The sequence below is a fragment of the Paramormyrops kingsleyae genome, chromosome 16 (assembly GCF_048594095.1).
Source record: "Paramormyrops kingsleyae isolate MSU_618 chromosome 16, PKINGS_0.4, whole genome shotgun sequence".
Classification (NCBI taxonomy): domain Eukaryota; kingdom Metazoa; phylum Chordata; class Actinopteri; order Osteoglossiformes; family Mormyridae; genus Paramormyrops; species Paramormyrops kingsleyae.
The window spans coordinates 5,427,959-5,454,200 of record NC_132812.1 but is presented as its reverse complement, the minus strand read 5'-3'; the positions used below and the strand labels follow the sequence as shown (position 1 = coordinate 5,454,200).

Here is a 26,242-nt window from a genome sequence, read left to right as displayed (position 1 = left end):
GTTTGGTGGATGCCATGAGGACACTACCTACCTGATTGCATTGTGTCAACTGTAAAGTTTGGGGGAGGAGGGATAATGGTATGATGTTGCTTTTCAGGGGTTGGGCTAGATCCCTTAGTTCCAGTGAAAGGTACTCTTAATCTTGAGCATACCAAGCTATTTTGGTCAGTTCTGTTCTTCCAACATTGTGGGAACAGTTTGGAGAAGGCCCTTTTCTGTTCCAGCATGACTCTGCCCCAGTGCACAAAGCACTGGTCCATAAAGACATGGATGTGTGAGTTTGGTGTGGAAGTACTTGACTGGCCCGCACAGAGCCCTGACCTCAACCCCAGAGACATGATATTCATAAGTGTGTGCATGTTCCACTGTCTAGCTACAGTCTGCACCCATTCTGTAGTAGTGGAATAGATAGTCCTCATGACTCTGTTTGAAGGTAAGGGAAACGCTGCCTCATACCAGAAATACAGATGATCCCCTTTGGAGCAGCTCATATTGGAGGTCCTAGACTGTTTTGGGCTGCTCCTGAAACTATGATGTACCATATTTCTGAGCTGTTTAAGTATAATTTAAATCTCTAGTTGTACCTGTGAATTTGCAGACACGCCTAAAAGCTAGTTGGCAGTGTTTATTTTGTAACAGAAACAGAATTGTTTCCATACTTCCGTGTTTACATTTTCAGAGTCAAAAGAAGCCACAGAAACCGCCGCAACTGAGCGAGTCTTGCTGTAGCTTGAGGTAATAAATCTCAAACAACAAATGAATACAAAAGAATGCATCGCTGGAGACGATGGTGTATTGGACCAGTGAATATGAAAGGCACAGGGAGGTGGAGTTTTTCCGTGCTGATACGAAGGTGATACGTAAGCCGTAAACAAGTATACAGTGTACTGTTTTTGGGTGCACTCGCGGCCATTTTGGTTTCTTCGTTTTTGTGTTTCCTTTCTAGACCGTGTAGGACAACGCGGCGAGAAGTCAACGGAGCGACTGCATTCCCACAGCGAACGGGAACTTGCAGAATGGCTTATGTAGCTAAAATAGGTCCATCCATTTTAAACAGCGACCTGGCCTGCCTCGGCCATGAGTGTACAAGGATGTTGGACTGTGGTGCCGACTACCTTCATCTGGATGTAATGGACGGGTAAATATCATGGGGGGAACGATTAAATGTTTTGCTGCACAGCTACCTATCTGACCTGGTGAACTAAACTGGTTTGCCAGATATTACGAAGTGGTGAGCGTGAGGTTTCTGACTGTCGTTAAAACTCAGTGCGTGGGAATTGCCTTATACTGATTTAAAAAAAAACGAAGATGCCAACATGCAACTAGAGATAGTGAAGATCGGGTTTTCTGGAGTAACCAGTGCACTTCTTTTTTCACTCATGTGCGATGTATTGATTACAGTGTTAATTGCAGAAAACGCAGCTGGTGGCGCGCGTCTCGCGTGCATCTATGTACGACTGACGTAAAGCGGCGCAGTAAGGTGCCTTGTTCGCGCGACAAGCGAAACATCGTGTGTCAGCTCAACATCCTCTCGCTCCCGTCCACTTGGTCTTTAATTTGCTATAATATAATATTTATTTTCACACTAAATATTTAAAGTTTAGTAACATACCACGTGATTCAGGGTGCTCGTATCCAAAATTCTACTTTTAAGTTATATTTTGAAACTAATGTTCTATATATAAATTAAGGTATCTGTGCTGAAGCATTTGTAAGAACCTTGGTTTTAACTCAAGTTCGTTTCATTAAGGTAGTAAATATTATGCACCTCAGATACAGATCCCAAATCCTACAAATCCCAGGATATTAATAGGCTGAATAGTCTATTTCTTTGCAGTGCAGTGAGCCGATATTTAACATATAAACTACATTTAAGGTACCGTAAAGTAAAAGCGCCATGTCACCATCTCACTTTTCACTTTTCAATTCACTTTTTAACTTATGATTATTTATTTTTTGAATATCGTTTAGGTTGGCAAGTAGAGCGTGTTATAGGTATACATGCAACCTTTTGGGAAAAGACACATATAAGTACAGTACATGTGTAGCGGTATGTGGTTATATTAACCATTGTTACAACGTAGCACTTGGACTTTTCATTAAGTTGGAGTTGTTACAGAGATGTTTTTTAATAGAAAATTTAACATGTGAATTGGGTCTTTAGGAAAGTTCTTTAACAGAGATGTCAATGTGTGGTAAATTATATTAGCTGAGCTATGCTGGGAAGGGCACTATGAAATATATTGAATTAAACTGAATATTTCCACATATCAGGGATTTTTATAACTGTGTGTTATTTTGTTTTTCAGCCACTTTGTGCCAAACATCACGTTTGGTCACCCAGTCGTGGAGTGCTTGAGAAAGAACTTGGGAGCAGATCCCTTCTTTGGTAAGTTGTGATAGCCCTGTCACTGTCACTACCAATGTGCATGCCAAAAAAACTCTTTAATTAGGTTACTCCACACATACAAAATAGACTGTTCCTCCTCATTTGTACATTGTATTTTATGCGTTTTTTACGCATGTCGCATTTAAATTTCGATATATTCCAAGAGTATACACAAGTGGCAAGTGCTTAAAATGCCCCTCAGTGTTTCTCCCACTGCCACCAGCATGACTTAAACTTCATTACAAATGCAGCCCCTTGTGTATCTCACACTGTAGTGAGCGCATGTAACAGCCCAAGCTAGCGACCCCTAAATCATCCATTGCTTTGTTCCTGTTACTTGCGTTGTATCGCACAATTACATGAGCTTTGTTTAGTGGGATGTTTCACTAAATCCTACTTCCACCTCACAAAGCTTTGTTTTTACAAAGATTGCAAATCGCTGTGCTACAATTTGTTAAAAGCGTAAAATACTTCCGGATTGTTATCCACATATCTGATGTTCTTACACACCTCCTACTGCAAAGGGTATGCGCATGACGTAACAGCAGGCAGAAGGCACTGCACTCACACCCACTGAGTGGCAGCATTAGCTTTCTGCTTGAATGCTGCGAAAACGCATCTAAAATGGGAAAGAATTCTCGTGTGATTGATTGTATAGATTGATTTAACAAGAAATTGGAGCTCTCTTTTTACAGACTCCGGAAAACTAAATAAGTAAGTATCAGACATGGATCAGTCACATATGGCCGATACCCGATCCATCTAATAGCTTTGGATCGTGCTGTCACCAATCCAAATATCGGGTCCATCCATCTCTAAATTTGTGTTGAACTTAATTTCAGTTTGGTATCCCATGAAGCTGAATATTTGTTGTGAAGGTGTTAAAATCAAGCATAGTAGGTGACATAGGAGGTGCTGGTGACCAATAATTTAACTTATCAAGTTGCTCTGCTATTTTGTGTTTTTAGGGAGATTGTCACTTCCTGGTGATGCTCTGGATATATACTGGTGATTTGGGTCTCAATAAACTTGTTCATCTACAGACATGCACATGATGGTGTCCAGGCCAGAGCAGTGGGTCCAGCCCATGGCTGCTGCTGGAGCCAATCAGTACACCTTCCACCTAGAGGCCACCACCAACCCTGGAAACCTCATCAAGCAGATCCGGGAAAGCGGCATGAAGGTTAGCAAGCGGGCAGCTATGTCTGGCCACATGTGACCAGGAGGTCACAGTCTCAGGTCGTTTCACTACTGGAATGCTTGTTTGTGTTCGTGATGAAAAGTATCTCACCACTAGTGATAAGGAAAATTCTGGCCAATACTGATCCCGATTATTGCGAAAACTGACACAGATACCGATTGTTTGGGAGGTCCTTCTTAAATAACTTTAAAGGGATACTCCACCCAAATTAAAAAATATATTACTTTTTATTTTAATTTATTATTATTATTATTATTATTATTATTATTATTATTCTTTTTTGGTAAGAAAACGGCGACTATAACATATTGGATACTACAACTGTCTCAGAGAACTATATTTTATAACTGTATACATCTTATATATTTATAACATTTATAATGGGGAATCAATAAATAATCAATAAGTGTGATAAACGCCATAATTTTCCAAGGAATATCTTTTGATTTCACACTGTCTGCACTGAATTTTCTTTTGCCATCAAACATTTGATTTACTGATGGACTAGTGTTATCAGGGGGCAGCTAATTCAGCGCCCGGGGAGCAGTGCTTGGGGGGTAGTACCTTAGTCAGGGTACCTCAGTGGTGCCTTGCTGGTTGGGGATTTGAACCTGCAATCTTTCAATTACAAGTGCACTTCCCTAACCATTAAGCCACTACTGCCCAAGTTTTTATCAGTAGATCCTCCTTGTGAATTTTTAGCAGGGCAATGTTTGCAAAATGCATTTCTGACTTCGTTTTCGCTAACGTTACAATTATTCCACAAAACCGACATTTTGTCACTGTTTAGTATGTGGATGTTGCAAAGCAATATGGATCACCATTTTAAAGGGAATTATAGACTGTACATATCGGTTCAATTTTAATCATCGGCTGATACTGATAATTGGTCAATACAATCGGTGCATCTTTATTCACCACCCAAGTAAAGTTTTTTTTATATTCAGGAACATCTGAGGTTATATGTATGAACTCAGCCCCATTGATGGGGCTGATTGCAGTGCAGTGTTAGGGAGAGATTATAGGCTGCTCACTTCTTAGGATTCGTTATCTGCTCAGATGTATACCCATAAAGGTTTTGTTCTAGATTGAATGATTTGCAAGCTGCCCATTTTTGATTGCTTTGGATACTTCATATCACTTTAAATGAACTAATTTAGAACGCCATTTGCATTCATATCTTTGAGAAGCTTGTTTGAATGCCTGGATGTAGTAAGGAGAGCAAAATTTTATCTAGAGGCATGTATGAAATCATACTTTAGTCAATGCTCACAAAATATTTTTTTATGTCAGTATTATAAGAAGAAAGGTTGTATGGAAAGTATGATGGGGATGGTTTGTAGGGTGTTTAGGCATCCAAAAAAGGATAAAACATATATATGCAAGTGATGTAAGGAAACACAGGCTGTGATCGATATGAATCATGGCAGACAGTAAGGAAAGGGTTTGGCTTGAGGTCTGCTGTGTGAGATTGTAAGCCAGTGCCCCATCCCTTTAGACCAGGGTTCTTCAACTCTGGACCTCGATTCCAAATCCAGGCCGTGTTTTCAGTTCTCCCAGGTAGTTGTTTAATAATTACTGATTCTGATTGGTCAGAGGCTTCACACCTGACTGACAGGTAAAGGAAGGCTGGAAAACCAGCAGTGCTCGGACCTCGAGGACCGTGAGTTGAATAACCCTGCTTTAGACACTTATATCCTGTAGAACAGAAGGTCAAGCAAGCAAAGTTTATAACACATTTTATTGACTGCGAAGTCTGTATAGCAAACATCCCAGACATAAATTTGGCTATGCAGTTTTTTCTAGTTTTATTGGGTATGAGGTATTTGTCTTCAGTGTCTTGGTTCTTTGGTCCCTAGAGATCCCTGTTTCTTTTAATTACACAATGATTAATATACAGCTGAGCTGCAGAAAATACTGAGACCACCGCACAATTTTTTGTTTCACTCATTTCTCAGTTTATCGGTGTGCATCTGTGAATTATTTATATATATATAAATAATATCCTCCACTGTTTCTCATTAATGAAAGCCTCCTTCCTTGCTTTATGGGACTTCAGTCCTGCTTCTAGGAGCCTCATTGCAGTGCACTTCACACCTATGCTTAGTGTTTCCCATTCCTTTTGAAGGTCACTTGATGTCATCTTACGATTCATGAGAAACTGTCAGATAAGTTAACAGTCATCTCTAGCATTAGAAAGTCGCTTTACCTGGCTGGTTTCTGGTCATTCCCAGTGTCTCCTGCTTCACCTTATTATTGTGTACCGCTGTCTTAGAAATTTTGAACCTGGAAGCAACCTGCTGCTCAGCGTAACCTTCTGCCAGCAGAAACAAGATTAAACCAGGATTTAAAAATGCAGATTTGATTAAATGTATAGAGTGGTCTCTTAATTTTTTCCACGGCTGTATATCTTTCCTGTGACCAAACACGGCCGGTTTGCACCATCACTGCCTTAATGTCAATGGGCTTCCGCACAGGTAGGCTTGGCCATTAAGCCAGGGACCTTGGTAGAAGAGCTGGCTCCTTGGGCAGGACAGGTAGACATGGCCTTGGTCATGACAGTTGAGCCTGGCTTTGGGGGTCAGAAGTTCATGGAGGACATGATGCCAAAGGTAAGACTGGAGTTTCTATGATCTGAAGGTCATATTGTAATGAATAGTGTCTGTTGTTTTTGCTTTGTTAGAAAGCAGAAACTAAAAAAAAATCCAGTTTCCATAAAATAGTTAGAGCAGGTGGTACAAAATGTAACATTAGTGTGAAAGTGCCTTTCTTGTAAAGATGGCCACAGTAACAGGCTATATAATTGTTATCCATTGACTGTAATAGCAATGTCCTGAAAGGTAGCACAGATATGTGAATAATTCAGTCTATCCATCGTTAAGCTGCCCGACCTGATCGGGGTTGTGCAGGAGTGGGGATGCTGTGATACCTTTAGTATTTGCTGTGATGATTTGTGGTTTGTTTAGGTGAGTTGGCTGCGCAGCCAGTTTCCCTCCTTGGATATTGAAGTAGATGGAGGTGTGGGCCCAGACACCATCCACAAGTGTGCAGAGGTGAGAAGGCAAACTATTGCTCAGTACTACAGCGTACGGAGCTCCATCAGCAAATGGATTCAGGAACACAAAACCACAAAGTGAAGCTGCTGTGGTCCAGTTCAGATCAGAAGAGAAAATATCCCTTTACTCATAATTGAGGCTGGTCTAGTAGCATAATTACAGTGAACTTTAGCACCTCTGCATTTAGTTAGTGTCTGTCTGATAGACAGTGTGTCGGGATTGAGTCAGAACCTCCCATCCACCCCCTGGGAAATGCTTCATCAAGCTGATAACTTGCTCTGTCTTTCTGCGCCCCCCCCCCCCCCCCAGGCTGGGGCAAACATGATCGTGTCTGGCAGCGCTGTCATGAAGAGTGAGGATCCTCGCTCGGTCATCGCCCTGCTCCGGAACGTTTGTGCAGAGGCCATCCAGAAGCGCTGCCTGGACCGGTGATCGCGGGTCTTCTCTCCCATGGACTGTCTCACCTCTTTGGCCTCTCTGATCCTTCAGAACGTGACCCTCTGGCAGCGTGACTGCTGATAGATTTTTTTGTCCCATGTTAGTTTGGTTGGTGCTTGAAACATTCCTTTGGACCTGTTTAATATAGATTTTTTGGAACAAGAAAGTGTGACACAATGTAATTAAAAACATTAAATAAGTACTGTGTTGCTTGTGATTTCTTACCTCTCTGATATCAAGGCCCTTACTGTATAACCCAAAATAGTACCTTTTATCCATATCTGTCAGTGGAATCCATGTTAAGAAGGAGAAATTTGAATATTGCAGGGAGGCAATTCATGTCGGCAGAAGAAAAGCATTTTTCGTAATTTGAAGCGTTTTCCCAGAAGTTATCACACTTTATCAAACAGTTTTATTCTGTTTTAAATGTTAATGGTTGTATGGTATTCTTTTGGCTTAAATTTGAATATTATAAGAAGACATTGACTTACCCAGGGTGACCAGCATTTAACTGAATGCGGAGGCTCTGGATGCTGTGCAGCCATAACTGTATCAAAACATTGTCTATTATTGTATCAGCTCCCTCTGAAGCATAATTTAGCTACAGTTGTATATTAAGACGTCCAACGGTTTATGTGACAATTGCTTGACAGCTGCCATGGTAACAGGTATTGCTTTTGGAGACGTTTTTTTTCCTGGCATGATTCATAAATTTTCATTTGGGAGTTTATTCCTTTGAATCCTGACAGGCCCAACCATGTAGAACCACATGCATATTCATAGACTTAGTCCTCATTATTCCTACAATGAAAAATTAGTTGGAGAAAGCTGTGTTAGTACTGCAAACATTTTAGAAAATGTCATCTCAGGTTCCCCTAACTGCATGTCTCAGGACTGGCAGGAAACTGGAATAATTTTATAGTTTCCTCACGCAGTCCAATTTTTTTTAATGTGGAATAATGTATTTATAATCAAGGTACAGTATAAATTGGTACATGCCTGTGTGAGAATTTGCCCATTGCGAAGTCTTTCAGGACCTGCATCCATAAACCAATGTCGCAGGCTAATGGAACGTCCACCTGCGCAGATGTTTGCGGCCTCTTTCTCAGTTCTGTGTTGTTAGTATGTCCAGCGGCTTCACAGCTTTTCATCCACTTCCTGCTTTGTCGTCTTGTGATTTATAGGCTTTCAAAACCATACATGTTGGTGTAGGAGAGAAATCGACATTGGTGGGGACAATAATTTAAATGTAAGGTTCTATTTTTTAGGAGGGAAAAATTAAGTCACATTAAATATTTGACGGGGCACGTCCCCCTGGTTGTAATATTATTTTCATTTGGTTCAGTTATAAAGTCTTTTTGTCAAATCCTCACACTAGATCCATTGTTCCAGTCCTTTTGACGTTGGACTGGGTATGACAAAAATATTTTTTTTAGTAGATCTATTGTTCCAGTTCTTTTGATGTTGAAACATATAAGACAAATAATCTGAAGCGAAAGGTCTCCTGGAGAATTATTTGTTGCAAGGTTACGCCTGCCTTATTAGAGACACACCTATAAGGAGCAGGCACAATGAGACGGGAAAGCTCATTCAGTGAGTTAAAGCTTACGTGGGCACACATTACTCTAAATGGGGATGCGAACTCTTCATTTATTGGTCAAATTCCTGGTGGTCTTGAGCACGTTGTGTGTCAAGTTCACTTTGTAGTTCTGACAGCACTGACGACTCAGAAGACTTTTCCGAAGTGAAACACTGGTAAGCTCCCACAGTAAGTTGTTCCTTAAAGGAGTATGCTACTGTATAGCATGCTGATTCGTTTTTACTTTCTCTACAAGCCGTTAGTTTGAAATCCAGTAAGTAAGGAGACAAGGTGAAAGATCACCACTTTGTCACGACATAGCAAAGATGGTCAGATGAAGCTGATAGGCTAAATCTCTATGACAGACCTCACGTAGAACGTGTGGGCCACATCAAAAATAATGTTTTGGAAATATCTGCTTTACATTTTAGTTTATAAATATATCATATCCACGTCAACAGGTATGTATTCAAATGCTGTTTAAGGTCATGTTCAGAATGTATTGGTTTACTTGGGGTTCTGACTGATACCACTGGGGTTTCAGATCTGATTTCCACCACACACGCCACATATCATCCTATCATGTAGCATTCAGTGTCCATGTGGAATGCAGGTTTAATGATATATGGCAGCTTTTCTGATTGTTTGCCCAGTGTCAACAGAGCAGAGGTGTGTTAGAGGACCTGCACACGGTGAATGACATGTATACATGAGGGGCAGAACGCAGTTTCTACAGTACAAAGGAGATCTGGTCACAATCAGCACACTACTGGCATGACACAAGAGTGAAAAGGAGGAACAGATTCATAACCATCTAATCCAATTCTGGTGTCCTGCTTAACCAATACCAGCGTAACCTTTTCAGAATTCTTGCTATGGTCTCCTCTCTCCACAGCTGTGTGACTTTAAAATCTTTACAAACCCTCATAGACTGCTGTACACAGATTACACCATATCCTTATCAGAATGAACTGGCCATTTTACGTGTGTTCATACTAGCAGGACCCTGCACCTCCCATTACATCCAACAAGTTTACTACTTACAGATTCCTCCTGTTAGTTTTGCATTATTAGAGGTTTTTAATGTTTTTTTAAGGCAGGCGCACATCTAACAATTGATCAAGAAGAAAATACTTAACATGAAATTCTACAACATTATGAAAACAGTCTGAGATGATATGAGCTTTGTGACAAGGCGTCTTATCCTGGTGGAAGTGTGTTTGTGTTTATAATTATTACATTGTCGAGATCGGATTTCCCCACAATGTGATAAAACCTGTTATTTTGACATGGTGACATATTTTGGTTGCCGCAAGTGGGAACTCAATTTTATAATAATCTGTGACTACAATCAAAAAACAAAAAAATGCCGAAAGTCTTGTATTTTGTTTGGTTACTTTTGGTTAAGGTTAGGACTGGGTAAGGGTTATGGTTGTCATTGTCGGGATTGGGATTTTGCCCATAGAAGTCAATGGAGAGTCCCCATGAATACATGAATACATGGACTGTTTGTGTGTGTACATTTTATATATATATTGTATATATGTATATGAACATTCATTCAAATGAAATCATTGTGTTTCATAATATTAAAATTTTCATGCCTGCTGTCATTCTCAGGAATTATAGATTGCAGAGAGACGTCTCTATGAGAACTGAAGAATCGCCTGTGGTTTTGTCCAGTGAGGTAATCGGGAACATGGACAGCTACAGTTTCAATAGCCTTTCCTGTGTGAAAGAAGAGACAGGCGATATTAGGGAGGTATGTACAATTCAAGGATGGTATACAACCCTGAGTGTCAAGTTATCTGGCCACTTCACTTCAACTTCTACCCAAACTTGAAAAGGGTTTAACCCAGGACTGCCCAGCCCTGCTCCTGGAGATTTACCATCTCAGTATTAGAGCCAGCTTAGCGTCAACATAGCTGACGCTGAGATGCTACTTAAGGGCCTGATTATCTATATCAGGTGTGTTAAATTAGGGTTAGGGTTAGGGTGGTAGATCTCCAGGGGCAGGGCTGTGCAGCGCTGGCTGAGCCAGTCCCAGGAACTGTCTGCCACAACTCGCTTATTTAATAACCTTTAGTGTTTTATTGTTGTTGGGTAATTTTGCTGTCGTTCACGGTTGTAAGCATTCACAATGCATAAATAAATAAGCAAACACAAAACTGCCATCATTGTAATCAATAAGCCTACACAAAATATCTCATATTGACTATGAATTAAACACAAACTAATCCGCAGAGCAAAACATTAAGAATGATATGCTAACAGTTTAACATCAGCCTAATGTAACAGCGAAGTCTAATAACAACATAGGTATAACTAACCCACCAGCGGCATCTCTGTAGAGGGCCAGTAAAATGAGGCTCTCCCCGCTCCAGTTTCAGTTTCAAACCCAATGCCTCTCACACAGAACCCGCTTGGTCTCGCTCCCACTGTGACTCCTCTTTTCCCTTCCGCAAATGAGCTATACAACATGTAAGGACTCACCTTCTCCTGTGTCAAAATCTGCTGCTTCAAACGCTGCTGCTTATTAAGGATCTGGCACTGCATGCTGATTAATAGTGCTGGTTGCTCTCAGAATGAAAAAGTATGCTATTCAGATGTACTTTTAAGAACTTTCCTTGACTGCCCAAGTGATTGTGTATGTGTGTGTGTGTTTGTGTGTGTAAAACCCAGGTATATTCTGTTGCAGCCCCCTTATCCCAGGATAGACTGAAGCTTGCTGTGACTGAATTGTTATTAGAAGTGGTTATACTACAAATCACCATGATAAACTACTGTTTGAATTAAGGTGGGCAGACAAAGGTGATGAATCAATTTTAACCTTAAGTATGATAGAGTAGCAATAACACAATGTAGTCTAACAATGAGAAGATTAAAAGAAAAAAATGGGCAACATGCTGACAGAGAATAGCACTCCTGTTCCATGTAAACACCGGACATGTGTTTCCAGAAGGAGCTGTTTCATCTCGCAGGGCATCCTTGATATTATCGAGAGGAGTTGCAGTGCACGACTTGGTGGCAACGCCAGTCTGTTCAGGGAACTGATGAGGACGGTTGTGAGGGTTCTGAGGGCAGATAAGGAGGTGATTGTTAGACTAATCTGTGAGCAGGTGACACACCATCTGTGGTCTAGTGACCCACGTCCTGCTTACAGAAAAATCAAAACATTATGTAGATCTGAATCTGTTCCTCTGAGACTTGCAGTCAGGGCGGGTTCAATTTTAGGACCACTATTGTTCCTAATTTACATTAATGATATTGACACGAATACATACAGTAAACTGGTTAAATTTGCAGACGACACTAAGGTGGGCGGGGTAGCAGATACTGATCTAGCAGCAGAGAGGCTTCAACGAGATCTGGAATTAATTAGCGAATGGGCTGATACTTGGCAGATGAAATTTAACACAGATAAATGTAAGGTAATCCATGCAGGGAGCAGAAATATACAGTACAGATATTTTATGGGTCCCACTGAAATAAAGGTAACTGATTACGAGAAAGATCTCGGTATGTATGTTGATGCTTCCATGTCCCACTCTCACCAATGTGGGGAAGCAATAAAAAAGGCGAACAGAATGTTGGGTTATATCTCTAGATGTGTGGAGTTTACTGTAAGTCAAGGGAGGTGATGTTACATTTATATAATTCCTTGGTAAGACCCCACCTAGAATACTGTGTGCAGGTTTGGTCACCATACCTCAAGAAGGACATTGCTGCCTTAGAAAAGGTGCAACGAAGAGCTACGAGAATGATTCCTGGTCTTAGAGGAATGTCTTACGAGGAGAGGTTAGCGGAACTGAATCTGTTCAGCCTTGAGCAAAGGAGACTAAGGGGGAATATGATTCAGGTGTATAAGATTCTAACGGGTCTGGATGCTGTTCAGCCAAATGACTATTTCAATATTAGTCTAAATACTAGAACTCGTGGCCATAAGTGGAAATTAGCGGGAGAACATTTTAAAACAAATTTGAGGAAGCACTTCTTTACACAGCGTGTAGTCAGAGTATGGAATAGTCTTCCTGCTATTGTAGTGGAAGCTAAAACCATGGGTTCCTTTAAATCAGAGCTAGATAAGATTTTAACAACTCTGAGCTATTAGCTAAGTTCTCCCCAAACGAGCTTGATGGGCCGAATGGCCTCCTCTCGTTTGTAAATTTCTTATGTTCTTATGTGACAGAACGGTCCTTACAGATGACACTGCAGTTGTGACCTGCTGGGCCGGCTACTTTGAGCAGTTGTTTAGTGCTGAACCTCCGGTTAGGATGATGGACATCTCCAGGTTCAAAGTTCTCGAGGCAAATCTTAGAATCAGCTGTGAACCACCCAATCTTACTGAGATTGCACGGGTGGTGAATCACCTGGGGGTAGGGAAGACCGTAGGACCTGTGGTATTCGGGGTGAACTTCTCCAGGCTGGTGGTAAGGCTGTTCTCCTGGCATTGCAAGAAATCTTTGCTTCCATTTGGGAGTATCATCCCAACTGACTGGAAAATGGGACTTGTAGTCCCTATCTGGAAAGGGAAGGGTAATCGCCTGGATTGTGGCGACTGCAGGAGGATAACACTGCTCTCAGTGCCACGTAAGGTCCTTGCTAGGGTCATCCTTAACAGGATCCGTGATCACTTGAGGTAGGGTATTATGGAACAGCCACTAGGTAATAGCGCCACCTTTTGGAAAGCCCCACTCTCGTCTGCAAGGCTCATCACTGCAGAACCACAGACCACAATTATGATAGGAGTCCATACCTTGAAGCCTTGATAGTTAGGTTTCTGTGGCTGGTACCATAATTCCAAACACCTTCTAATACCACAGGTGTTGTTTATGCAATAAATGTCCTGCACTCATTCACCAAAATAAAGTAAATGAAACCACTGTAAGGTTTTCTATGGGAAAGTAGATCTATGTGAAACTGCTAACCTGGGTGACTGGAGTACTCAAATACAGGATTGAATGTGCGAATTGCCTTCTAATTCACAATAGGAGAAGAACAAATAACGTGGTTTTATTTACTCCGACAAACCAGGAAGAAGACACCCAGTGGTGGGACCAGTGTCACAGCTACCTGAATTGCCATCACCGTCGAGTTCTGGAGGACTTGAAAGAGAAGGAGGTGCAGTTCTCCAGCATCCTTGTGGAGAACAAGGAATTGGAGCTGAAGGTAGGGCTCCAGTGTTGTTGCTCAGCAACGCTGCATCATTGCAAGGATGTCTGGCTGCAACCTGCAGGAATGTGCGGTTGGACAGCCAGCCCAGCCCACCATGCGTCACCTCACGAGCCTGTCAATCATGCCGCTCATTCAAGACACCTGTAAGTCTGTTGGATGCAATACAACATTGTGTGAGCCTTCTGTTGTGCACCTTCATTTTACAGACACAAAATGCATGCTGAAGTAATAGACTTGCAGTATGTAAGGTTATCAGCTGTGATATAACGATATATGGATGATAGCACAGGGCCGTTACTAGCTAGCTAATAACTTGCGTCTGTGAGGCTGGAAACACATATGAAGCATGCTTAACAGCTGTTTGAGCAGGCGCTATACTATCTGATGACGCACAGAGTCTGTAGTTATCAAGTTTTAAGTCTTGTTAACTTCATGGAGGCTATGTCATCAGCATAAAGTTCATTACCTAGTTATAGTTCAATAGTTAGTTGGCTAGACAGTTAGCTAACTGGAAAGATATGACTAGTAGCAAAACAACCGAGTACAACCACACATGTCACATAGTAGAATCTTTGTCTATTTAATGAGGGGCGTTCGTGTATCTAGCAGAAATGCTGGCAGCAAATGACAAAAAAGCTCTGGAATTATACTGGGCTGGGTTGGATTAGGGTCACCAGGTAATCCGTGTCAGGGAGGACACTTTGAGCTAGGACAGGATTCATAAACTACAATTTCAATTAAAAGGACCTGGATTTCACTCAAGCACTGAGTTTTTGCTGTGTGCTGATTGGTCAGTCTCCTATAATCATGCATGTGACACTAATGCTAATATGAAACAGCTGGATGCGTCTTTCAATGAAAGAAACAAACCAGACAAAGTGCAAGAAGAACTGAACTATTTAGCCAAGCACAGGAGCCTTTCAGTTTTAAGTAGTTCAAAGTAGTTTGTAGCTCAAAGTGTCCTCCCTGACACGGATTACCTGGTCACTCTGTGTTTGATGTCCAGCCCTGCCTTCTTGCACGTCGCAGTGAGAGGCTTCTCTATCATTCTTGTTAAAAGTTGGGCCTTTGGTTAGCTGCACTTCCCATCTCATATTCTCTCTAGCTTTCACATCCCGCCCTACAATATTCATGTGTACAGCACCTACCAGTGCTGTACACATGAATAGGGGACAGGTTACTGGATTCTGTGCAAAAAACACAACCTTAACAATTCAGAACCGTGTCAAGCTGGATCAGATGGCTTTTGTTTTACTGAGATGAGAGGAACACCAGGTGTGCTGTTATCACAAAAAAGCCAGAGAACAGGCACCTCGCCAACCTGTTTGAAATAGGCCAAAACTTTGGCTTTATAGAGCTTATTTATATTCGTATCCTGCAGGGACCTGTGTGTCTTTATACAGATGAAACCTGCAGCTGGCGACTGGCATTCCTGGCCGCTTAGCTGTCAGTCCTCATACGCCTGCCTGCTTTGTGTTCTTACCTGTCCCACCATCCCTTCTGTCCAGCTGCAGGTGCTGCAGGAAGCGGGGGGGGCCGCTCTGAGAAGCGCTGCAGGGAGGCTGCTCGGCCAATACCAGCATCGGGCCCGACGACAGAGGGAGACATACATCCAGCAGATGACTGCCTTACAGGTGGGGGGGGGGGGGCTTTCTCATTAAATTGAATTCCTGTATAACCTTATAACTCCAAACCACCAGATCAACCCACATAATTCATGTTTGTTTATCTGTCCATGTCTTAAAATGACTTTAGGGAATGTCTGTGTAAGTACTTGCTGACCTTAATATTAGTCAATACCTTCATTCAGTTTCTCAGTAATGATTAGAACTGTAGATAATGGCTGTAGGCAATACATTTTTCCATTTAAGCTGATTTTATCTGTCTGGTGGTGACTTAAAAGGAAATATGTATTATGTACAACAGTCTGTACTTGCATTATTACAACAATAGTTTCACTGCACTGTATATGCTGCATTAATATGGGGTCAGCCTGCAGGAGGCTGTTCCTGGACAGAATCCTGACTTGGTTTATATATTTTTGTTTGTTTTTGTTTTTTGGTTGTATAAGACACATATTGTGGAGCAGGAGCACAGGCTAAGGAAGAGCACCGAGGATTTAAAAGCTATGCAGAGAAGTCTGGAAGTTAAGCAGAGGAAACTCTCTGATCTAGAGCAATTTTTGGAGAGGATGGAGAAGGTAAACATCCAACTTAAATTACGGCAAATAGCTACTTTAATTGTTTAAACACAAGTGGCGAGGATACGCTTTGAATCTCACTGAAGCTTTTTACTGACCAGATAGAAACAGTAGGTTGACGTCAATGTAAGCACATGCATTTTGACCCCTGCTTCACAGGAGAGGGTTGCATTAAAGGTGAAGAAGGACTTCATTGAGCACCACGTCAGACGCAGTCTTTGTGAGCCTCGCAAGGCAGGTCCTGAAGCAGAGAGGTGGAGTACAGAGCAAGTCCCTACGCTAAGACACAAACAGTATTCCTATTAACATTATTATTCTTAATTGATAATAATAATTAACATGATTATATACTGTAGAATCACAGCACTCAGAATTACACACACAAAATACATATTATGAAGTCAAAGGGCAAAAGAAAGATGATAAAATTTTAGAACAATGGTCATTGCCATAGCTGTAGTGCGTGTGTTTTTGTGACTTTATATTATATGGATATTGCTGATTTCAGCTGCAGTGCTACTGGTCATTGTAATTTCAGTTTGAGGAAAAACAAAATTGAGATCTGCACTTTGGAGGAAAAGATCTGTCACTTGGACCACTTGGTCCACAGGCAGAGCAGTAAGATGCGCACTTACCTGAAACAGGTGAGCAGGTCCCTCCATTCTCAGGCATGTGCTACCTCATGATCTCACTGGCTCTGGGATGGGCTGAGATTAGACTACATCATGTGTTGTTTTTTAAACTGATTAGAACCACCATTTGTAAGAACGCGGCACCACCATTTTCCCATATAGACATTCGGACATTTGTTGTAATTACAGTAGCAGCATTTTTTTTTTAATAATCAGTATGTGGCACCCCAGGCATGCCACTTCTATCCATTGGCTTCTACTTGAGGTTTGTTAGAGCAATCAGACTGTGATGGATATATTACCACCTGCTGGTTCAGATATGCTATAACATGTGTTAAATCTTTTTAAAATGCTTACCAGTTTTACCCAGTGCAAATATATCAGTCATACCAAACAGCATCACACTCAGATTATTTTTATGCTAAAAAATATAATAGTATTAATCAGTGATAGATCTTAGGTAAAAAAATATATATTATCCTGTGCTTCAACAAGGCATATAAATAAACAGTACACGTTCAAGTAAAGCCTCAATGTTTTGTTTTTCCATAAATTTTAACAGAGGACTTTCTAGATAATGTATTTTTCCTTATTGTGTGTGTATTGGATGGCTATTCAGGGAGCTAATTGTAAATGATCATTAGGACATTAGCGATACCTCCCTAAGCAAAGGATCTATGTGGTAGAAACCAGCAGAGCCTCTATTAGTTATAAAAATGTATTTTTATAGGTCCAACAAAACATTCTTCTTCAGTGTGTGTTACTAATAGCAAAGGCCTCCTGTAAGCCCCTTTGCTTAAAGTGTTATATGTGTGACGAGTTCTCCTTTCAGACCCAAAGGTAACATGTGCCGTGTTGTCCTATGCCATCAGATTAAGGGGCTCTCGGCAGAAGTGTGGGCGCGAGAGAGCGCGGTGGAGTCATTGACAGAGAGACTGCATGCCGCTCAGGCCCAGGTGAGCAGGTTGACCACCAGGCCACAGTCCTGACTCCTGTGTACCAACATCTTCAAACAAACACTCACCATAGTATTAGCCATATAAACCAACTTATTCTCTGGTGTTCGTGTTTTATCATCTCTCTGGTGAGCTGATCTAGAATATTCCTTTTGCCTCAAACTTGAATGTCAGGAGCTGTTCATAATTCATAATCCTCCTACTTCATAATATATTGAGGTTTAGCGTAGTCATCCACTCACACTCATCCATGTCCCTAAATATAGGTAAATTAGTTCTTTATAATAAAACAGAGGAGATATTTAGCACCATAATCTTTTCACCTGAGCAATATACTTCATAAATATTCTTTTATTACTCAAGGATGAAATGAATAAAGATATTTGGGAATGAGCCCAAAATGGCTATTGAGAGCTCTTCATTTCCATTTTTTCCTAATAGAATGTGGAGCTGAAGTACAAACTAGAATTCTGGAGCAGTCAGGATCCCAAGAAGAACTCTTTGGGGATGTCAGTATGAACTGGCGAGGAGGCTAACCGCATTTTGTCCTGGTGGAGTGTGATGTCTGGCTGGTTAATTAGAATGTTTAATTATAAGTGTGTTTCAACTGGGAATAATGGGGATGAGGCATCCAGAAAGAATAGAAATACGGATTATAGCGACTCACAAAGGCGTGAATGTTACTGACCACAGAATGGGACAGGCAATGGATGGAAAGAATCGGAAGAGAACCCAAGGAAAAAGAGCTGTGGACATGCAGACACAGGGCTGATGGCAAAGGGGAAGGATAGATTCTGGAGTCAGTATAAAGGTGCATGTGGGCACCGATATCCTAACAGAGGTGCACACTATGTTAACTGTACAATTAATGCAGTGTAGAGCAGTATTAACCACGCTGCTTTGGTTTTAAGTCATCTCTCCAAGTGAATTGATAAACAGATACAGCTGAAAATAAAAGATACTTACTGAAAGTAAAAGAAATATTTGCAGTAAATATTTGTATATGTGCAAAAACACAAACTGATGATGACACAAACTAATGATGATAATGAAGCACAACTCCACTGACGTTAGAAATACCACATTGATATGTCTCTCTTGAGAAATTAACTCTGACTCAAAGCATCCAAGTGTTTACATGTTTCTCATGTTGTTAGGAGAGTTTTTCTATGAACCACACTGTGTCCACGCTCAGATTCAGTCTAAAGAATACTAGATGTCTCCTATCAAAATTAGGCATTTTTGTTTTCTTAGCTAATTTGTGCTAAACAAATCTGGTGCTTGTCCAATGACAGAGATTTATGTAATATCTGCGTGTGGGGCAATTTGCTGTTTAACAGTCACTGCATTTAAGAGAAACATTTCTAAAACACCAAGGTTGTGCAACATAATCATTTTATTCTAGTCTTACAAAGGTTTGATAATAATGTTGTGGATTAATGACTTTTTCAAAATAAATAAATAACATTAAACACTTGAAACCACTTCCACACAATAAGTTACTTCATATTACATATTTGATCAGCATTATAAACTACTGACATTTTACAAAATTAGTCTCTGACAGAAAGGCTTGTAATAGGAGTCATATGGTGTATTTAACATTTCAATTTAAAATCAGATTTGACCTCTGCTGAATTACTCAAACAATTTACTTAAGTACAAAAAACAGGCAAAAATGTAGTCTAGTAAATGTTGAAGTACCCCACTGGCCTTTCAACTTAAGTAAAAGTAAGTAGGTACTTGCTTGTAAATATACTTTAAGTATTACAGTAAAAGTATTTGAACTTGTACGCTGATGCAAATGTATAACATGGCATTGTCTATTGGACGTATATTTTGTTGAACACAAAAGTTCAGGCATGAAAGTGTTGCATTTTTCAAACATTTAAAACTAAATGCCAATTTATAATAGGAGCTTCAGAAATATATTCAATTGTATTAACTGAAATTAGGTTTACATAAATAACCAGCTACGGTGATTAATGCTGATAAGCACATCTAAGCTGAGCACATGCTCTCAGCCGCAGTTTTAGCTCTGATATATGTGTGTAAGGCTGTGCGCTATAACGACATATATCATGTGATGATAGAGAAACGTCTATCGTTTCATATTACACTTAACGATTTTTTCGTTGGGTCGCAAATTACAGGAAATTTGCGTGATCCCGGGCATGCAGTAACACCAGCCGCATGTACGCTATGTTTCGCGCATGCGTACAGAGCACAACATTTTACAGCGCTGCCTATTCTGCGCATGGTGGTGCGCATATTCCAAGTTTGCGGTTTTCCATTTATTTTATACATTAATATCATATATTTCGTTACATTTCTAATTAGGAATTTGCGCAAATGTTCTAAATAAAACGGAAAAAAATTAAATATGAATAAGTACCATTTATTTGTCGAGTAAATTATTCAAATATAATACAAAATAGGTTTTTCCATATGGTGGTTTTATATAAACTATTTATTCATTGAATTTACAGAAAATGTATTATATTGTGATATGTATTGTTATCGGGATGTGAGATTTTGGTCATATCGCAAAGCCATACATGTGTGTTATTAAATAAAACTTAGCAGCTAATGACAACAGGATGCAAATTTCAACACTTTTGTCATGATACTGTCTACAGGCTATTCACAATTCACCAGTAACGTAGGCTGATCACAAACATCCAAGGATCACCTCTTTCTATTTGCCAAGCCACTTCCCATAATATATCAAGATCGTATTGCCTGTAGGCCTACGTAGTACAAACTGAATAGCAACTCATCCCTCCAACCGCTAAGCAGAAAAACTAAAAAAAAAAAAACACACACAATGCCCAAAAGTTTTCAAAGAGCCGACAGGATTCTAAACCTTTGACGTCTACTGTCTGCTTCAGGTCGCTGGGCTTTACTTTTTGACAATCTCGTTGTTATCTGTCCCAATAATACCTTTCCCTGTCGTGATACATCTGAAATAAATGAAAAAAACTAGTGCTGTCAAACAATTAAATTTTTTAATCAAATTAATCACAGGGTTGCTGTGGATTAATTTCGATTAATCACGATTAAATATCATTCATTTTTAATCTAATCATGAATTCCAATTCTAGCCCGGTTAATTGCCATTGATGATTGTTAGCAATATCATTTGATAACACATTACGTGCGGTGCTTTACATATAAAACTCCGTAGCAACACATCCACAGATAACTTGGACGGTATAGCGTGTGCGACCGATTTAATGAGCCACAACTGAGAAGTAGTGCTTAAACAGTAAAACTACAACTTTCCCTTCTGTTGATAAAAGGCGCAGCCATCTTGGATTTTGAACTCGGAACTTCGGAAGTCGGGGTCCTTCGTGGAAGTTCGTGCTGCTCCGAAATATTTCTCGGATCTCCGAGAAACGGGAGCGCATGTCATCACTTCCGGCTTCAAAACTCCGGAATCCGACTCGGAATACGAGTTCCGAGGGCAAATGGAACGCACTAAAACTGCCCGAAATTGGTTGACAGAGACATTTCAGGGATTTTGAATCATTCTGCGCTGCAGATGGGTTAATTGCGTTAAATTTTTTTTTTTATCAGATTAATCATGATGATGGATTAATCCGCGTTAACCCGTTAATTTTTATTTTTTTAATTAATTAATTTTTAATTTTTTTTATTGCCCACCACCACCCTCCCTCTTCGGAGGACAACTTTATTTTACATTACATTCAAGAGCAAAGAGCGTGGCCGCTCCGAACTCACCCGCGCCGTGGAAAAAGGAAAAAAAAAGAAAAACAGGGGGGATACAGAAACAACAAGCGTAACAATAACAGACATCAATCACCATGGGGAGAGGGGGAGAGAGAGAAAAAAAAAAAAAAAGGTATACAGAAATAATAACACTAATGATGTAGGTGGGATGGAAAAAAATTAAGTATAGGGGAATACAGAATACAAACAACCATAAGAAACATAACACTCATCAAAGAATAAAAATGATAACAACATCAGTGATAATAATAATAATTAATAATGTGACAAATCGGTATTATATATAAGTAGCATACACACACGTGATCGTACCCTTATATATGTATATTTCAATTCCTATATCTATAACATACCCTAAAAAGTAATAATAATAATGATATTGATCACTCAACCATTCTTGTATGTATGTGCAAGTGTAGGTGTGACCTGATTTGTCATTGGATGTGCTGGCATTTGATGACGTCAGGGGAGGCGGCAGCACCCCCCCCCCCCCCCCCCCAGGCCCAAGGCAAAGGCAGGAGAACCAGGCAACCGAGGCCACCCTACCGTCCCCCCGGCACAAGGGCCCACAGCCACGCATCCCCGAGACAACCACCCGCCCAACCCGAGAGGGAGCCCGCGAGGGACTAAGGGGGCGCCAACCCCCGTACAGGGAGGCCCGCAGAGGGAGGATGGACGGCGAGCCCCCCAGCCCCACCCGCAACCCCCCCCACCGAGGCAGGTGGGTCCAGGGCCGAAGGGCCCCACCAACCGGGACCACCCCCTCCCCCCCCAGCGGACGGCCCCCCACACACCGGAGGGGCCCCAGCCCCCCCAGCCCATCCCCCGGCAGGACAGGCCGCCGCCCACCACAGCGACCCGGCATTCCTCCCCCCCAGCACTGCAGGATGATCCAAGGGGGGCCCATACAAAGAGCCCCCCCCCACCCGGAAGCGGACCCGCGGCAACCGGGGAGCGGCAGACCCCCCGCCCAGCCCAAACCGAACCCCCCAATCCGCCTAGCAGGGCCCAGAGTGTCCCAAGATTCCCCGGCCCCCGCCAGGGCCCCACCACGGCGCAGCAGAGCCAAGCACCACCCGGCCCGCGGCCCAAGAGAGGAGGTCGCCCACACCCGCCAGGGCCGCCCGAACCCCCCCATGATGGGTCTTCCACCCGGCGGGCCACCCCACCCGCGCAGGGCCAGAGACAGAGAGTTAGGGGGGGCCCCTCGGCCCCCATCCCCTCCCCGACCCATGTTGGTGTGAAGTGTGCATGTACATGTGTGAGAGAGTTGTGTGTTTATGTCTACAATGCATTAAAATTAGTGGGTGCAGTTTGGGTAAGAGGGCCCCACCACTGGCAGATGGCAGAGTCCCCCATCCTCCTCCCTGCACCCCCAAGGCCCTAATGTAATATGGACTGTGTATATGACTAAGGTGCAAAAAGTGGGCGAGCAGTTGAGGCATGGGCACCCCACCGCTGGCAGACGGCAGAGCCCCACCTGCCTCAACCCACCTCCTCAGCCCTAGTGTCATGTGGTGTCTAACATGCAAGTAAAAATTGAGGGACATTGTCTCGGCGCACCTCCCCACCGCCCCTCAAGGCCCTAGTGTTGTGTGAAATGTGGTGTTGGGCCCAGGGGAGCAATAAGGGTGTGCCAGGAGTGGGCCCCCCCCCGGCACCGGGGCCAGATCCCCGACTGGCCCCGATTAGTCCCCATACCCGACCCCGCACAGCCGGCAGGGACAGCCAACCGAAGTGTTCAGGGGCGCTACAGACAACGACCCACCCCCACCAGGCAACGGGCCCGGGCAGACCAGGCCCCCCAGCATGCGCCCGTTAATTTTGACAGCCCTAAAAAAAACATAAACGTACTTGTGAAATGCAACACAACACTATCGTTATCTGCGGGTGTGGTACCATCAGATTGGAAGCATGCTAATATAACACCCATATTCAAAAAAGGGGATAGAAGTAATCCAGCAAACTATAGGCCAATCAGTTTAACTAGCATTACTGGAAAAATAATGGAAGCTATAATTCAAGTGAAAATGGTAGATTACCTAGATGCAAATAACATTATAAAGGATAGCCAACATGGATTTAGGAGAGGTAGATCCTGCTTAACGAATCTGCTTGAGTTCTTTGAGGAAGCTACAAGTGAAATTGATCACAAAAAGGCCTATGATGTGATTTACTTAGATTTCCAGAAAGCCTTTGATGTTGTCCCCCACAAACGGCTCTTGTTAAAGCTTAAAGCTGCAGGAATTTTAGGAACTGTGGCAGCTTGGATCAAAAACTGGCTAACTGATAGGAAGCAGCGAGTAGTTATTAGAGGCACTATGTCACAGTGGGCCTCCGTTTATAGTGGGGTACCGCAGGGTTCAATTTTAGGACCACTATTGTTCCTAATTTACATTAATGATATTGACACGAATACATACAGTAAACTGGTTAAATTTGCAGACGACACTAAGGTGGGCGGGGTAGCAGATACTAATCAAGCAGCAGAGAGGCTTCAACGGGATCTGGATTTAATTAGCGAATGGGCTGATACTTGGCAGATGAAATTTAACACAGATAAATGTAAGGTAATCCATGCAGGGAGCAGAAATATACAGTACAGATATTTTATGGGTTCCACTGAAATAAAGGTAGCTGATTACGAGAAAGATCTCGGTATGTATGTTGATGCTTCCATGTCCCACTCTCGCCAATGTGGGGAAGCAATAAAAAAGGCGAACAGAATGTTGGGTTATATCTCTAGATGTGTGGAGTTTAAGTCAAGGGAGGTGATGTTACACTTATATAATTCCTTGGTAAGACCCCACCTAGAATACTGTGTGCAGGTTTGGTCACCATACCTCAAGAAGGACATTGCTGCCTTAGAAAAGGTGCAACGAAGAGCTACGAGAATGATTCCTGGTCTTAGAGGAATGTCTTACGAGGAGAGGTTAGCGGAACTGAATCTGTTCAGCCTTGAGCAAAGGAGACTAAGGGGGGATATGATTCAGGTCTATAAGATTCTAACGGGTCTGGATGCTGTTCAGCCAAATGACTATTTCAATATTAGTCTAAATACTAGAACTCGTGGCCATAAGTGGAAATTAGCGGGAGAACATTTTAAAACAAATTTGAGGAAGCACTTCTTTACACAGCGTGTAGTCAGAGTATGGAATAGTCTTCCTGCTATTGTAGTGGAAGCTAAAACCATGGGTTCCTTTAAATCAGAGCTAGATAAGATTTTAACAACTCTGAGATATTAGCTAAGTTCTCCCCAAACGAGCTTGATGGGCCGAATGGCCTCCTCTCGTTTGTAAATTTCTTATGTTCTTATGTTCTTATGTTCTAAGTAGAAATATGGTACAGTAGAAAGTATATTTGGTAATATTTGTTGTAAGATGTAGTAGAATAAAAGTCAAAAGCTACCTCTACTTCAGTACAGATATTTGGAAAATGTACTTAAGTATACAGTAGCCTAAATGTACTTCGTTACTTTCCAGCACTGAATACGGCAGGCATTATCATGGACACATGACCTTGATGTGAATGTTTCAAACATATTTTTTTAAATAAATGCTCATTTTCATAATTATGATTAATGTTTTCCTGGGGTTATACCATTTGACATGTATACCATAGCATACCTGACCATACCTTAAAAATGTCAATTTATCTGATATTTTAAAGAGACAGTCCTGCTAACCTTGGCATGCAGGAGTAGTGTCATCAGCGATCTCTGTGATGTTATTTCCTTACACATGGATTTCTTGTAGAATATGAACAAAATGGCTCCCAGAATATGAAATGATGAAAGTTGAACTGACTAACGTGAATATCCATTACTTATATTTTCTATTCTAGTGTAAGAATTAGCTAAACTAGTTGCTAGGGTATTTTATTGAGAATTTCACGTTTTTAAAGCAAGTTTAATTATTTGGTACACAGTTTTTACGGTTACAGTACGTTGACATTTTACCCCAAAATAATCTGTCAAAAAATTCATAAAAACCAGAAATTAGACTTCAAAAAACAATGTATGCAAGCAATCTCTAAGTTTGTTTTCCAGTGCTCAAGCTTTTCAATTGAACTAAAGCATATGGACACAAAAATTAGCGTCACGTCATACATACACTACTCACAATAAGTTAGGGATATTGTAATGACATGAGTGCTTTTCCAATTTGCTCTGAATGTTAATGAAATATGTAAAAGTTCCCTTTGATATTACTAATAATGTATGAGAAGAAACACCATTGTCATTAGCTTAATATTTATTACCCCAAAAATTTAGACAATAACAGGGATAGCCCCAAATAACAAAAACTGACAATGTCAGTAGCGGGTGTTTCCACCATTTGCCGCAATGACAGCTTGACAGCGACGTCTCATGCTCCTCTCTAGCCTCATGATGTTGTCCTGAGGCAATGTGTTCCACTCTTCCACAAGTGCTACACGCAGTTCTGCCAGGTCATGTGGGGGTGGGGGTACGATCATCCAGTCTCTGCTTCAACTGGTCCCAGACGTGCTCTATGGGGTTCAGGTCAGGGGACATTGATGGCCATACCATATGAGGCACTCCAACTTCCTGAAGTTGATCTGTGACAATTCTGCCACGATGTGGTGGGTCATTATCATCCATGAACAGAAAGTTGGGGGTGTGCTGGTGGAATTGGGGGATGATGATGGGTTCTATGATGTCTCTGAGGTAAGAACGTGCAGTGACTGAGCCATGTACAATAACCAAATCTGTTTTGCGCTGACTGGTGATGCCTGCCCAGACTGTTGCACCTCCTCCACCAAAGCAAACCCTGGGGACCATGTTGACCTCAGCGTATCGCTCACTCTGCCTTCTCCAGCAATGCTGACAACCATCATTTCTGT

At 41.7% G+C, this 26,242-nt stretch overlaps 2 protein-coding genes across 2 annotated transcripts; both read left to right on the top strand.

The window, feature by feature from the left end:
- Positions 1–688: 688 nt before the first annotated feature.
- Positions 689–7,286, top strand: rpe (ribulose-5-phosphate-3-epimerase). The gene is made up of 7 exons (XM_023827573.2): positions 689–853; positions 947–1,138; positions 2,310–2,389; positions 3,433–3,572; positions 6,068–6,202; positions 6,557–6,643; positions 6,956–7,286. The coding sequence occupies exons 1-7, from the start codon at positions 771–773 to the stop codon at positions 7,076–7,078; spliced, it is 840 nt and encodes a 279-aa protein (XP_023683341.1). The 5' UTR covers positions 689–770; the 3' UTR covers positions 7,079–7,286.
- A 7,770-nt stretch (positions 7,287–15,056) lies between these two features.
- Positions 15,057–18,512, top strand: LOC140578875 (coiled-coil domain-containing protein 68-like). The gene is made up of 7 exons (XM_072700961.1): positions 15,057–15,113; positions 15,347–15,472; positions 15,910–16,038; positions 16,198–16,292; positions 16,577–16,682; positions 17,543–17,626; positions 18,068–18,512. Exons 2-7 carry the CDS (start codon positions 15,458–15,460, stop codon positions 18,143–18,145), a joined length of 507 nt encoding a protein of 168 aa, XP_072557062.1. The 5' UTR covers positions 15,057–15,113; positions 15,347–15,457; the 3' UTR covers positions 18,146–18,512.
- The last annotated feature ends 7,730 nt before the right edge of the window (positions 18,513–26,242 follow it).

Bases quoted from the DNA above. Each gene is read 5' to 3' on its own strand.
- LOC140578875 (XM_072700961.1), top strand. The intron at 16,039-16,197 runs GTAAACATCCAA...CCTGCTTCACAG, and splicing joins TTTTGGAGAGGATGGAGAAG to GAGAGGGTTGCATTAAAGGT. The intron at 16,683-17,542 runs GTGAGCAGGTCC...CTATGCCATCAG, and splicing joins TGCGCACTTACCTGAAACAG to ATTAAGGGGCTCTCGGCAGA.
- rpe (XM_023827573.2), top strand. From the start codon at position 771: ATGCATCGCTGGAGACGATGGTGTATTGGACCAGTGAATATGAAAGGC. The intron at 2,390-3,432 runs GTAAGTTGTGAT...GTTCATCTACAG, and splicing joins GGGAGCAGATCCCTTCTTTG to ACATGCACATGATGGTGTCC. The intron at 3,573-6,067 runs GTTAGCAAGCGG...GCTTCCGCACAG, and splicing joins TCCGGGAAAGCGGCATGAAG to GTAGGCTTGGCCATTAAGCC.